This window comes from Pteronotus mesoamericanus, unplaced genomic scaffold (assembly GCF_021234165.1).
Source record: "Pteronotus mesoamericanus isolate MK-2021 breed Mesoamerican mustached bat unplaced genomic scaffold, CSHL_Meso_final scaffold_507, whole genome shotgun sequence".
Classification (NCBI taxonomy): domain Eukaryota; kingdom Metazoa; phylum Chordata; class Mammalia; order Chiroptera; family Mormoopidae; genus Pteronotus; species Pteronotus mesoamericanus.
In genome coordinates this window covers 2,864,848-2,878,981 of record NW_026555319.1, presented here as the reverse complement: position 1 = coordinate 2,878,981, position 14,134 = coordinate 2,864,848, and the positions used below count along the sequence as shown (strand labels likewise).

General features: G+C 55.2%; 1 protein-coding gene across 1 annotated transcript; it reads right to left on the bottom strand.

The window, feature by feature from the left end:
- Window positions 1–896: 896 nt before the first annotated feature.
- On the bottom strand, window positions 897–13,383 carry RILPL2 (Rab interacting lysosomal protein like 2). The gene is made up of 4 exons (XM_054594384.1): window positions 12,768–13,383; window positions 7,408–7,559; window positions 3,616–3,729; window positions 897–1,306 (listed from the first exon to the last, which is right to left on the bottom strand). Exons 1-4 carry the CDS (start codon window positions 13,098–13,100, stop codon window positions 1,276–1,278), a joined length of 630 nt encoding a protein of 209 aa, XP_054450359.1. The 5' UTR covers window positions 13,101–13,383; the 3' UTR covers window positions 897–1,275.
- Window positions 13,384–14,134: the final 751 nt, after the last annotated feature.

Genomic DNA, 14,134 nt, shown 5'->3' with positions numbered 1-14,134 from the left:
GTTTTTTCACGGACTGGGGCAGGGGGTGGGGGGCAGTGTGTGGCATGGACCTCGGGCGGCAATGCACACAGTGGGGAGCAGGATGAAGCTTCGCTCACTCACCACCTGCTGTGCGGCCCGGTTCCTAACGGGCCATGGAGCACAGACCGGTACCAGCCCATGGGCCAGAGGCTGGGGAACCCGGCTGAAGATGGTGCAGGCAAAGCATGCCGGGAATGGTGTTCCTGACCCACGTTAGTGTTCTTTGGAGAGCTGGGCGCACACAGCCACCCGCCCGGGTATCAATCAGGCCTTGGATGCGGGCCTGCATCCGTGTCTGGGCAGGCCCTCCTAGCTACAGGACCTCGGGTAAGCCGCTGCAGCCCCTCGGAGCCGCGGTTTCCAGTTCTGCGACGCGGGAACTAATGCCAGTCTCTGTCTCCCTGCATTGTTATAAGAATAAAAGAAAGTCCAGGCAGCCGTGAGCCTGCGGCACTTACGAAGGACTCAGCTCACAAGTGTGTTTCGCGGGCTCGTCAGTTTCTTTGCGAAGAGCAGACACGCACTTACCTGTATGCTGCTCCATCGATTCCTGCACCGCGCGTTCTCACATTGAATACTTCTGAAGTCAGAACGCGCCTTGAAATCAATAGTGTCTTCCTGTTACAATTTACAGCATTCTTCCCTCTCACACCAACACACAGAATAAGGGCACACCACTTAGGTTCAACGAAGTGCGTGTACACCATACCCGCGCCGCCATGGATACCTACGCCACCGGTGTACGCACAGAGTTGACAGATTTGAAAAATAAGACTCTGAGAGGTGAAAGCATTTCCACAAGGTCACGCAACTCTAAGAGGCCACTCTAAAATACTCAAAGTAGGAAAGTCATTTTACTTTAATACAAAAGTCACATAAAGAAAGTCCTGTGAGCCAAGTCAGATGCTCACTAAACATCAGCAAGGTCTCTGGAGGGTCAGTGCCAGGCTCTCAGCCTTCTCCCCGGGGCCAGGGGCGGAGGCCGTGGGCGGGGCCCCAGGAGCAGACCCCCGAGCCCCTGCGGGGGGTGGCTGACTGGGCAGAGGTGGCTGCACCTTCTTCTGCTTTCTCGAGGCCACTCCCCTGCCCTGGCCAAGCCTCCAGGCGGGAGACAGTGACTGTGAGAAGCCCACCTCGTTCCTCCTCAGACGCCTTCGAGGAGAATAAGTAGGTGCGCCTGCGTGGCACTGAGCGGTTCTGAAGTCTTCCTGGGGCCTGGCCGTGTTCTCTAGTCCGAGGAGCGCTGCCTTGGATCTATGTCTGCTTCCCTGACCGGAAAGAGAACCTGGGTGGAGAGAGAGCGGGGTCAGAGGGAACGGACAGAGTGAAGCTGGGGGCACGGGCCGCCGCTACATCTGGAAGCAGCTCTTGCGGGCCCGTGATGCAGACATTTAGCTCTCTCTGCGGACGGGCACCAGCTGGGGCCTTGTGTCCGCCCGCTCGTGGCACAGCGCCAGCCTGAGGGAGAGGGCAACCAGCATCCCTGTCTCACAGAGGAGCCCGCTGGGGTTCCGAGAGGTCAAGTGACCAGGCCCGGGGTCACACGGAAAGCAGTGGACCCAGAGCCCACCTAACCACTGCCTTATACTAACAGAGGGATTCTGCCACGTTTGCTTTTAATTTTAGGTGGTTGTACTGTAGAGAAAGCAGTAACTTCATATTACCTACAATTATAAAACAGATCTTCGTAAAATACAGACCAACACTTAAGTTCCTGGGTGAGACGGATAAAACACACAGGTATCCCTGCGTGTGCTTTCCGTGCTGCTCGCCCTCACACGCGGAGCTGTGAGTGGGGAAGACCGGTGCCCGGGCCCAGCCACACAGCGCCGGCCCCAGCTCCGAGGAAGGTGCGAAGCCGGCTGGGGCCGGAAGCTCAGGGACGGGGCCTGGCCGGCGAGCCCTCAGGCAGTGGGTGTGTGGATTCCCGGCCAGTGCTCAGCCACCCCTCCCCCACCCCTGTGCCCTCTCCGGAAGTGACATCATGCACCACCCAGTCATTCCAGCCAGGAACCTGGGAGTTGTTCTCAACTCCTCCCTCCTTCCATCTGCTCCATTTCAGTCACCATGACCCAAATATGTCCCTAATCCCAACACTTTCATCTCCCCCGCTGCCACCCCCAGTCCAAGCCACAGCAGTCTCCCTGTCACCCCCTACAATCCACTTGTAGCAGCCAGAATGTCCCTGTCACTCTGCAGAACTAAGTCTTCCCTCAGCATAAGCCCGTCCACAGCTCCCCATCTGCAGGACAAAGACAAGAATCCTTCTGAACATGACCTGCTTCTCAGAAAGCCATTCACCCATCCATCCGCTGCACCAGCCCGTCTGAGCAGAAAACCATGGCCTGTTTATACCCGTGTCCGCAGGCTGGCTAGTGCCCGAGAATGCACATTTCATTTTTGCCTTATCAGCTCAAACTCCAGTGAAGTAACTGGTGGGACTCCCCCAGACGGGGCAGGAGGAAGCCCGCCACGTGCGCCTGCCGGGAGCCGTCACAAGGGGACACCTTCAGATGGCTGCCCCCAGGGCAGGCGGGGCAGCTCCTGCACCAGCCTAACCTCAGGAGGCCCTTCCTTGGGGCAGACGCACTCCCAAGACCCCGCCCGGACTCCATTCCCCAACCCTTCTCCACCAAGCGGCTGGGGTGAGCTTTTATGGGTAACCAGCCAAGCCAGTCCCCAGCTTCACACCCTCCCCAGGCACTTACAATAAACCCCACTGTCCTCTCCAGGAACCCCACATCCACTCTGCTGCCCAGCAAACATGGCCTCTGTCCACGAGGCTCCCTCCAGCCTCGGGCCGTTACGGTCTCCCCGGCTCAGCCTGAATGCCGCCTCCTCAGAGAAGCCCTCCGGGATGCCCACTTCCCAAGCAGCCCCGGGCGATCGACCTCTCCCTCCGCACCTGTGTCACGGTCTTCCTAGCGCGTCTGGCTGTAGGAAACCACCCTGTCACCCCACCCCCTACCCACTCACTCTCCTACTCCCCGACTCGGGTGAAAGCCCCATGCGGGCGGGGCCTCTGCCTAGTTTACCGCATGCCCAGCCCCGAGAGCAACGCCTGGCGCCTGCGGCCCTCGCTACTTGTTCGTTGAAGGAACGAATGGGGTGGTTTTAGGTGGTTTTGGCTGACAGGGTGGTTTTCCCACAGCTGCTCTGCGAACGTCAGGCGAAGGGTTAACTGAAGCGGACATGTGCTCCGCCACAGGCCCCTGCCCCCCACCCCGCGCTCTGCCCCGGCTGTGGTGGTGTCAACAGGTCCCGGTCCTCCAGCTCCCGGCCGCACTCGGCCAGTGTGGGCACCAGCAGAAGTGGGGCAGGAAGGTGGGGTTTGCTCCCCGGACTCCCTGCTCTGGTGACAACAGTTCCTGCCCCACAGGGTCACGGTAGTGAGTCAATAAATTTATATACATCAAGCACTTAGACTACTCCCTGGCAGCCACTACAATACACAGGAACTGAGTCCTTCCCGGCAGCAGCTCTACCACCAGGAGAGCGGGACCCCCCGACGGTTGGTAGCTGGCTGGCCCCCGCTTGCCCCCACAACATCCTTCAGCACCTATTTCGTGGCAACGGGGCAGCAAGGTGACTTACAGCTTCCTTATGATGGTCTTCTCCTCCTTGTTTCTGCCATCATCGCTGGCCCTCGCAACCAGGGTTTCCTTTTCCCTTCTTCTTCCTGGGCCTTCTCTCGCTGCAATCAGGCCGCTGGATAAAGGGGGACACATAAATGGGTTGTTTTATCGCATTCTTATCTGTGCAGCTCTGAATGCAAAGAATCTTAATATTATTATTTGATAATGTTCGCACTGGAAGCTCTGGAGTCAGGAAGATACTGACCCAGATAACCAGAGTCTTCCCTCCACGTTTCTCAGTCTTGACACCTCTTCTTCCTTTCTCTTGTCTAATTGCATTGGCTAGTAGTTCAAGCTTCTCCATTTTGTAGGAACATGACCATGTGTAAGTTCTCTAACTTAAACTTTGATTTCCTCAATGATAAAATGAGAATAAATAAGAATACATACCTCCTTGGACTGAGGGATTGAGACAGTAACACATGGCACTCATTCATTCAGCAAATACTTATGAAGCTACATAATGTGCTATGGGGCTAGAGATACACAGCAATGAACAAGAATGAGAAAATACCTTCTCTCATGCAAGTTACATCCCAGGGGGGAGGAAAACAATCAGTAAAAAGTAAATAAATAAGTAAACAGAAAATATATAGCAACCAGATGGTGGTAAGAGCTAGACTGATATTGGCTGACAAGACCCTGAGGCCGGGCGGCCCACGGAGGGCCAGGCCCCGCCCCTCAGACCTGGTGTGCGGAGCTGGGAGAGGCTGTTCTCTCCCGCTGGCTCAGCCGGGGCTGCCGGGAGCCACACCGACTGAGATTCAGGGGGTGGTCTGTAACCAGATGATGAGGACACAGAAAAGCAAAGAGGAAACAGGCACCCAGGCCCTGGTGCCCCCGCTGAGGCCTCCGTTGCAGTTTTTTCTTTGTTTCTGAGAGCAATTCCAGGATCCTTTCCGGCCATGAGGGCCAATAAAATTCCCTTTTGTCCTTAAGCTCAGTCACTTGCAACCAAAAGCTGCCTGACCACAACAAGGAATTTCAACGTATGAGCCAGTAAGCTGGTAAGATGCACTCAGGCACTTTGCTGAGGTGCCTGCAGGGAAGTGTTTGCGGTGGAGCTTCCTCCCTGCTACGGACCGGACCGACCGCATTCCCAGGTTAAAGCCCGAAGCGCAGGTGTGCGGTGCAGGGCCTCTGGGAGCCGCACGTTTCTGTGCGGTCAGGAGGGCGGCCCCCGTGTTGAGATCAACGCGCTGGTCAGAAGAGACTCCAGCAGCTGCTCGCTCTCTCCTGGCCCAGTGAGGACACAGTCGGAAGGAAGCGCCTGCAAGCCAGGGGGAGTCAGAACCAACCGAGCTGGCACCCCCATCTCGGGCTTGCAGCCTCCCAGGCTAGGAGAAAAGAGACTTCTGTCGTGCAAGCCCCCCGTCTGTGGTATTTCGTTACGGCAGCCCAAGCTGACCGAGACGCCCCTTCCCACACGAGCTCTGGCAAGCAGGCCTCACCCTTCTCTCTCCTCTGCATAGAGCGGGTTTTTATTATTTAATATTATCTATATTTTCATTCTATTAACATCCTTTTATCAGAGGCATCATCCAGAAATTCCCCCTTTCCACGCTCCATTGTTACAGAACACCCGAAAACTCAGCGGTGGGTGGAGGTGGCAGCACCCTCATGGCAGCTCTCTCTTCCGGGTGGCCTGGTGCTTCCCTGACGCCCCTCGGCCAGCCACAGGGAGTGGCGGATCAGCTGGGGGCTGGGCCCACCTGGGGCTGTCAGCTGGGGCACCTGGAGACGACCTTGTGACCTCTCCTTGTGACTTCCTTGAGCTTCGTCACAGCATGATGTCCAGGCAGCATTCCAAGAGCATAAAGGTGGAAGCCCGAGGGCCTCTCAGAGCCCGAACCCAGGAAGCCAGCAGCCCAGCGCGCTGGGCAGAGCGCGGCCCAGGGCCGCCCGGATCCATGGGGATGGAGAGCAGTCCCTGCTGCTTGAGGATCGGGTGGAAGGGCCTCACTGCAGAAAGCACGCAGACAGGAAGAGCGGCTGCGGCGTCTTCGGAGACAGCCTGCCTCGCCTGCCCTCAGTCTAAAAGCGACCGCGAGTGTGAGACTGGGCCTCCAAACGGCGCTGTTGCTAAGAGCACAGCTCCGTCGATCTGCTCGTTCCTCCAGGATACACAGCACAAGGGACTAAACGGGCGTCCCGCTGCCTGCTGGCCTGCGCCGGGTGGGAAGCGCCCATCTGTCGTCCTCCGGGATTCTAAACTGGAAGCAAAGGGTGTTGCTTTGTTCGCTAACGAGCTGCGCGTGGCCTCCTCCGCAGTGTAGCAGCTCCTGTTTTTAACCACCTGTATCTGAGATGCTTATTAAGCAAGACAGCGACAGGTCTTTCCATTGACATGGTTCCAGCCTCGGCAGACAGAAGACAATTAAACGTCTGCCGGCAGAACGCGGCCCTGTCGGCCGGCTTCCCAGAGCGTTTTCCTCCGGCTGCTCGCCTGACACGCTCCAGGGGGAGGGCTTCACGGGGAGCGTCACCGGGGCTTTGTTTTGAGTCAGGACATGTCCTCACTTCCCAACTTCCAGAGCCAGACACTGCACGGCACTGAAAGGTGTGGGCTCTGAGGCGCGTCCCACGGGGCCCCGCCGCTGGCCGGAGCCCTCGCAGAGACGGTGCTGGGGACGGCCCCGCAGGGCGCCCGGCAGACGGCGAGCGCCGGTGAACAGCAGCCGGCACTGTGTCTCTGTCGTCTTGCCTTTTCCTTCTTCTGCCTCCGAACGCAGTGTTTTCCAGAGCTGCTCCACCACAGAGCCCGCTTTTCAAGAAGCACTGACACAAAAGACGCCATTTTGGAGACCAGAGGCTCAGGTAAACACAGCGAAGTCCAAACCTGATGCGTCAGCGACGTCCTGGTTTCCCCTTTTTCTCGTCCTAAAGTCCCTTCTCTTCGCTTATTATTGCTATTGGGATCTTTTACAACTTTCAGTCTTTATATAATTTTAAACTTACGGAAAAGTTGCAAGATTAGTAAAGAGACTTCCCAAATACTCCTTCCCCAGATCTCCCGATTGTCTATTTGTCTCATCTGTCCACCCACCCTCCACACATCTGTCTTCTTTCTGAACCACTTGAGTAAGATGGAGACGTCTTACTGCTTTACTCCTGAAGAGTCCAGTGTGTGTTTCCAAAGGACAAGGATATCCTCTTACATAACCAAACAGTGCAGTTATCAAAATCACCACATGGACCGTTAAAACAGATCTTGTCATTCCCTTGATTAAAACTTCCCAAAGACTTCTTGTTACACGCACATAAAATTGGATTTCCTCCCTGTGGCCACCAAGGCGCAGCCCTCAGTCTCTTCCGACCACCCGCCCCGGCGCTCCAGGCTCCGCTGTGCTGTGTCTCAGCCCTGCCGGCTCCCACCTCCAGCCTCTGGGCTTCCGGCTCCACTCTGGTCCTACTGAGTCTTCCTGTGGTTGGCTGCACCTTGTCCTGCACCGCAGAGGGGCCGTCCGGAACCACCCCATCTAAAACGGGTCCCTCCCGCAGCTCCCTCAGCGCTTCCTCTCTGTCCTGTCCCCTCCTCGTCTTATCTTCTTTGGAGTACCCGCGCCATTATCCTGAGGGTCTGCCACAGGCTGCCTTGCTGCCTGCCCATCCTCCCCCAAGATGAGCATGCACTTCCTCTGTGTCAGCCCCGGCCACACCGCCGCCGGGAATCGCAGGTCTTGGATAAATTGGTTGAGTGACCATAGCAACAAACATACAAGGACGAACACGCGCCCGGCAGAGGGCCCACCTCCTGTAGCACTGCAGCTCCTCCTGCGCCAGCAGCAGCTGGGACTTGAGCTGGTTGCGCTCCTGCAGCACGTCCCGCAGCTCCTGGAGGGTGAAGCGTGGGCGGTTGGGGTCTCTCAGGTCAACCACCATCTTGTCGGGTCCCAGGTTTACCTGGAGGGAAAGATGACGTCACTTATGCAGTTTCCCTTGCGAGGATGGACTCTCCATCCCAGAAAGGGAAGTTCTCTCTCAGGGACCCGATGTCGCAAGTGTGTGCATCAAGAAGCGGAAGGACCACTCTCCAAGCAAAGCCAGGGCTCCTGGGGGGCTGGCTGACTCCAGGGCTGCGACAGGGAAAGTCCAAGGTGCCCCTGGAACACCTTGTGCTACGGGATGGAGGCATATCAAACCGACCATTTGAAGGAGCTCCTAGTGGCCAAAGAGAACATTTTGAGCATCAAAAGGAATACTAACAGGAATGCATAGTAACATATCTAATGAAGAGAGAATTCAGGGATCCACACTTAAAATGTTAAATAACATCCCATTAAGTAACGGGGATGTGATGGCTAGTTTAGGGTTCTATCTGGGTGAAGGGATGAAGGGACACCCAGAGCGCCGGGGACAACCATCCTGGGCGTGGCCGGGAAGAGGCCAGCATGGCCATCAGTAGCCCAAGGAAAGCCGGCGGCCCTCGCCTCTGTGAGAGGACGCCACCCAATCCACTGAGGGCCCAACCAGGACAGAAAGGCAGGAGGAGGGCAGTCCGTTCTCCCGGCCTGAGCTCAGCCGTCCATCCTCCCCTGCCCTGTCCTGCCCCCTGCACGCAGAGGCTCTGCCCGCGGGCCCCTGGACTCCCGGGTGCTGCCGGGACTCAAGCCTCCAGCTCTCCCTTCTTGGGCGCTCTCACTCAGACTACGCCAGGCCAGCGGCTCTGCCAGGTCTCCAGTGCGCAGCCACGCGGCGTGGGACTTAGCCTCCCCCGCCACGTGACCCGGTTCCTGTCACACCTCCTCTCACATTGGTGTCTGTACCCGTACCTGTACCTCTGTTGACACCAGCACCCGCCGACCTCCTGGTCGTTCTGCTTCTCCCGAGCCTCCGGCTCCCCACCCCACCCTGGGGCCGCGGAGGGGAGTCTGTGCCATAGGGCAGGGTGCCAGCTGGGAAGTGCAGAAGGTGACAGGGGCGAAAAATCATCCTTTGGCCATCATCTTAGCCTTTATGAATTTAGGCGAGGCCAGTAAATGGATCTAAAACCTTTGGGTAAAAATGTGTTGGGGAACAGGGTATCTCATACAGTTTACAAGTAGTTTCCCATGGGTTATTTACTGATTACAGGGGGGAATAAAGGCATCCCTATGACGCACACACCACCTCAACCAAGGGATCCAAGGTGACATCGCCAATAGTGACAAGCAGACATCAGGTGCCCCCCGCACGAGACACCGAGAAGGTCACAGCGTCACTTCAGGGCATTTCTGCCAAACACGTATAACTTGAATCTGATCGTGTGGGAACATCAGAACAAATTGAAACTGCAGGACATTCTACAGACCAACGGATGTATCATTTTCCAGAATGTCAAGGTCGTGGCAGACAAGGAAAAGCTAGGGAGCCGGCACATTAAACGTGACTACGGACGTGTGCCAACTAAAAGCACCAGATGATCCGGGACTGGATCCTGCATCAGGAAAAAAATGCCTTGAAGAACACTGCTGTGAATTTTGAATATGGATGGTATATTAGGTCTTACCATTCTATCAACTCTTCCCCGGAATCTGCCCATTTATTATGGTTATGTAAGAGTATGTCTTTGGAGATACACACTGAAGTATTTAGGGTAAATGATCTTGACCTTTTATTGATCCTGCAACTAACATACCTGCTCAAATGCCAGCAAAAATAAAGAGTGAATAAGAAACTGTACACATACATACTTCATATATGTGTGTATTTGCAATTGTTGTATTCACCTGAATCGAGGTGAAAAGCATGCAGATGTTCATTATCCTTATCTTGCAACTCTTCCATGGATTTCAAATTTTTTCAAACTAAAGTTAAAACAAGTGTTTAAAAACAACCTAAGTGTCCATTAATAGAAGCCCAGTTAGATAAACTAGGGCACAATGACACTCCGAAATTTTCTACTAGTGATAGCGAGCATAAGGCACACTGCGAGGAGAGATGCCGCCGCGACCACGCCCCTCCCGCCAGGCTGGAGGACGAGGTCTGGACACGCGGGGCTCAAGGGCCCGTGGAGCCGGCAGCTGCACCGGCGGGCGCGGGACGGGTCTCCTTCACCTGGCTGGAGTGCTGCTCCGTGGCCCTTATCAAAACGGTCGTTCACTGCTGCATGTGCTAAGAGCAAGTGATGGGAGAATAAACATCTTCTGAGTGGAGACTAGTTAAAGCAGAGAAGCTTCACCTTCTTTTGAGACATGGGCCCTTCTGGCAGCCTGGTAAAGTCCATGTGGGCTCGTTCTCAGAATGCTGTTCTTAAATGTGTAAACATTAAAGGCACAGGATTACAAAGAAACCAGCTAAGATGACATACACTCATCAAAATCTTCTGAAAACGAATTTATGATTAAGATTCACCTTTCCTCCCTGGCTTGTGTGGCTCAGTGATTGAGCACTGGTCTGCTAACCAAAGGGTTGCCAGTTCAATTTCTAGTCAGGGCACAGGCCTGAGCTGTGGGCCAGGTCCCTGGGTGGGGCTGTGCGAGAGGCAACCAGTCGATGTATCTGTCACACATCAATATTTCTCTCCCTTTCTGTCTCTCTAAAAATAAATAAATAAAATCTTTTTAACGAGAGTATGGGAAAACTGGAATTCTGGGCTCTGTGGGTGGGGACTTAAAATGGCACAGTCACTATGACAAACTGGATGGCAGATCCTTAAATAATTAAAAATAAAATTATTATACAACCCACTAATTCCACTTTGGAGTATATATCCAAAAGCATCGAAAGCAGAAACTTGAAGAGATATCTGCAAATCCACGCTCATAGCAGCACCACTCACAATAGCCAAGGGGGGGGGGAGCCACACAAAGGCTCACCAACAAATGAATGGATAACAAAACGTGGCCCATGCGTACAATGGAGTTCATTATTCAGCCTCTGAAGGTAAGGACACTCTGACGCCTGCTGCAACATGGAAGAACCTTAAGGCCCTGAGAACGTCATGCTAAGTGAAGTGAGCCAGTTTCAGAAGGACAGGTGCTGTACGAGTGTACCCATAGGAAGTACCCAAAATAGGCAAGTTCATAGAAATAGGAAGTAGAACAGTAGTTACCAAAGGCTGGAGGGGAGGGGACCAGGGAGTTGCTGATTCACAGGGACTTCGGTTTTGCCAGACGAAGAGGTCTGGAGAGGGCGCACGACCACGCGAGCGTGCTCCGTGCTACCGAATTTTAAAATGGTTCAGACCGTAAATTTCATGTGTGCTTAATCACAATTAAAAATAATAATTTAGAAAAGAAAAACACATGAGGTGTATCTGCACGGACTGTCTAAGGGCCATAAACACTCGCTCCCTCTGCCTTCTCTCCCAGCACCGTTCCTACGACTGGGCTTCGGGAGGAAACCCGCCACCTCGTCTGCCGGCGGACGGAGCTTGTCCACGGTGCCCCGAGTGGGAAGTCATGGGCCCCTGGCAGACCACACTGCCCAGGGTCCATGGCGCGACTCCTCCACACCGGCGCACCTGGGGCTGAAGGGGGCAGGCGGGGCATGGGACGTGCACCCAGCGACGCTGGGCGCATCACTTAGCTGCTCTTGAATCTCACACGCCACCACTCATCACGATGTGCAAGCATCTCATATAACGGATGCAAGAGCAGAACCTTCTCTAAAACTGTAATTGTCACCATGACTCATAAGTAGGAGAAACGCCTGGGTACCAGGGGAGCTGCCAGAAACCTGCGGGAGTTCTTACCTCCCCCACCAGATGGGGGCTCTGCCCTGGTCCGATTCCCTCCCACACGCCAGGTCGTGGCCGCTCATCAAGTGGTAGCACAGCAATAAGGCCAAGGGCGTATTTTGAGTCCGGTGCAGTTAAACCCAGCCTCTCGCAGCTCGAACCCTGCCTCCACCTCTTACATGCTCTAAGTCCTTAGGTAAATTATTTACCTGTCTGATGCCTCCATTCCCGTAAAATGGGTTTAATATAGTACAAAGATTAAGTGAGAAAGCCCCCTTTGGGCATATTTTTTTTTAACTGTGGCTGCAGACCCACTACTGAGTATGATATTAACTTAGTGAGTTGCACGAAGAATTAGAAAACTCATAAAATAGGAAAGTATGACTGTGCATCATGCCGAGTTGGGGTAAATTGTTTCTTGAAATGTAATTTTGTAAAATGCAGATATAACATACATACAGGAAAATGCACTAATATTGAGTTTATGGCTCAATGACTTGGCCAAGTGTATACACCCATGTAACCACAATATAGTTCCCTCCTGCCCCCTCTCGCTGTCCCTTCCCTGGGGTTAGCATCCATCTGTCTTCCAAGTAAAGATCATTTTGCCTGTTCTCTTTTGTGCCTCTACTTCTCAGTGTAACATATGTGAGAGCAGTAGCACTGGTCTTTTTCGTGGCTGCGTAGTACTCCCTTGAACGAATACACCACAACTTAAAAATCCATGCGCTCCTCTGGTGCATTTGGATTCTTTCCAGCTCTGCACATTTATGAATAAAGCTACTCTGAATACTGTTGCATGTGTCTTTCTGTGGTCATAAGCACTCATTTCTTGTTAGTTAAATTTTCTACTTTTTTAAAAGATTTTATTTACTTTTTTTAGACAGAGGGGAAGGAAGGGAGAAAGAGAGGAAGAGAAACAGCGATGTGTAAGCGAGCTGGAGCTGCTGCCTTTCACTGTAGGTGCCCTGACTCGGAACGGCACCAATGACCTTTCGGTTTGCAGGCTGGCGCTCAATCCACCGAACCATACCACCCAGGGCGAACTTTATTTTTTAATCATGGTCAAAGATACTGAAAAGGGTGATGCCTGGGCCGAAGCCTCTGCATCACCGGGGAGCTTGTCCGAGATGCACATTCTCGAGTCCCATTCCGGACCTACCGAATGGGCGACCGGCAGCCCGGACTTGGAGGAACACCCTAGTGATTGCGTTGCTTGCCAAAGCGTGGGAACCGCTGCTCTAGGTCCTGGTCAAAAAGGCTATAGGCCACTGATTCAGAGCACTCTGAGCACAGGGCCCAGCACGTACGCGTAGAAGGGGCTCGTAACGTTTACAATCCTAGTGTTTCCGATCCGAGGGCTGGATCCTCACAGGGATCTGCTTGGAGGGCCGTGGGTGTTCACGACAGGAAAGGGGCCGCCCCGCCCGCGGACGCTGCCCCGCACTCACCTCCGGGCCGGCCGCGGAGCCCTGTCCCCGCAGCCCCTCCACCTCCTTCCGGAGGCTGTCCCGCTCCATTCTCAGCGCCTCCGCCGTGAGGCTGCCCTCGTTCACCAGCGTCTCCAGCATCTCCAGGACACGGACGATTTTGAACTGCAGCTGTGTGACCCGAGGATCACTGCCCAGCGCCATCAGCTCGCGGCCCACCACGTAGGAGATGTCGTACACGTCCTCGGCGGTCAGCTGGAAGGGGCTCTTGCCCAGAGCCCCCTCTGGCCCAGCCTCGTCCCCCTCCTCTTCCTCTTCCTCCTCTTCCTCCTCTCGCAGAGGGGCCTCCTCCATGGCCGCGCAGAGCCCCGCAGCCTCGTAGTCTCCAAACCTCCAACTTCTTCCGGACACAGGAAACTTTCCGCGGGGCGGGGGGAGGACCCTGCCTGTCGGCGGGGGTGGCCCCGGGGCGGCCAATCAGAGCGGCTGAGGGGAGAGCCCCGGGAAAGGGGAACCCAGCGCCCGGAGTGCTGAGCCCGTGCAGGGGAGCGTCTCCAGAATGTGGCTGGGGCACCAAAAGACAACGGAAAGGCCGGGCAGCCGAGAAGAGGAACGGAGAGGTCACGGGGTGACAGCGCCGTCTCCCCTCCTGGGAGCCTTTGCACACGCGGGGCAGAGCTGCGGCTCGGAGCCCCGCCCCTGGAGACGGCCGCGACCCACGCTGGGTTCCCATGACGACGGGGGCGGACTTTCCCACAGGAGGCCGGGAAGGAGGGCAGAAAGCACTCAGGTTTTCCTTCCACACGCAAGCGTCCGGGTCTTAGAATTCGCACTGCACCTGGGGGAAGGGCTGGGTCTCTGCGGGTATTTTCGAAAGTCGGCGACGAAAGAGAAAACGGGGACTGCGTATGCGAGAAGCTCCCAGGCCAACTGTCGCCAGGACTTGAGACCTCTGACCCTCCACACCGCGGGGACTCCCTGCGCCGTGCGCTTGCTGAGGCCTGGGCTCCTCCCCTCGACCCGCGTCGTGGCCTTGGCCTGGTTACTGAATTCTCCGAGCCTCAGTTTCCTCCTCTCTAAGCAACGGTACCCCCACGGGGGAGGGGTGCTGCGGGGAATCCATCGGGTGAGACGATGAGATCGCGGGTGATACAGCAAAACCCGCGCTTTAGGAAGCGCTCACAAATGAAGCTAGCATTCTTCTTTCTTTAAAAAACAAAAAACATTAAGCTCGTGTGCCAGAAGCTTGGCATATGGGTGTGTGTGTGGGGGGGGGTAATAAACCAGACAAAACTCAGTGTCCTGTGGACACCAGAAAGCACCGTACAAGGACACAGGGCATTGCCGTGTGGATTAATGCCAACGCCACGGAGAATCGCTGCGGCTGG

Coding starts and splice junctions, on each gene's coding strand:
- RILPL2 (XM_054594384.1), bottom strand. CDS start 13,100: ATGGAGGAGGCCCCTCTGCGAGAGGAGGAAGAGGAGGAAGAGGAAGAG. Junction 7,560..12,767: donor GCTCCGCGGCCGGCCCGGAG/GTGAGTGCGGGG, acceptor CTTTCCCTCCAG/GTAAACCTGGGACCCGACAA. Junction 1,307..3,615: donor AAGACCATCATAAGGAAGCT/GTAAGTCACCTT, acceptor CTCTCCACCCAG/GTTCTCTTTCCGGTCAGGGA.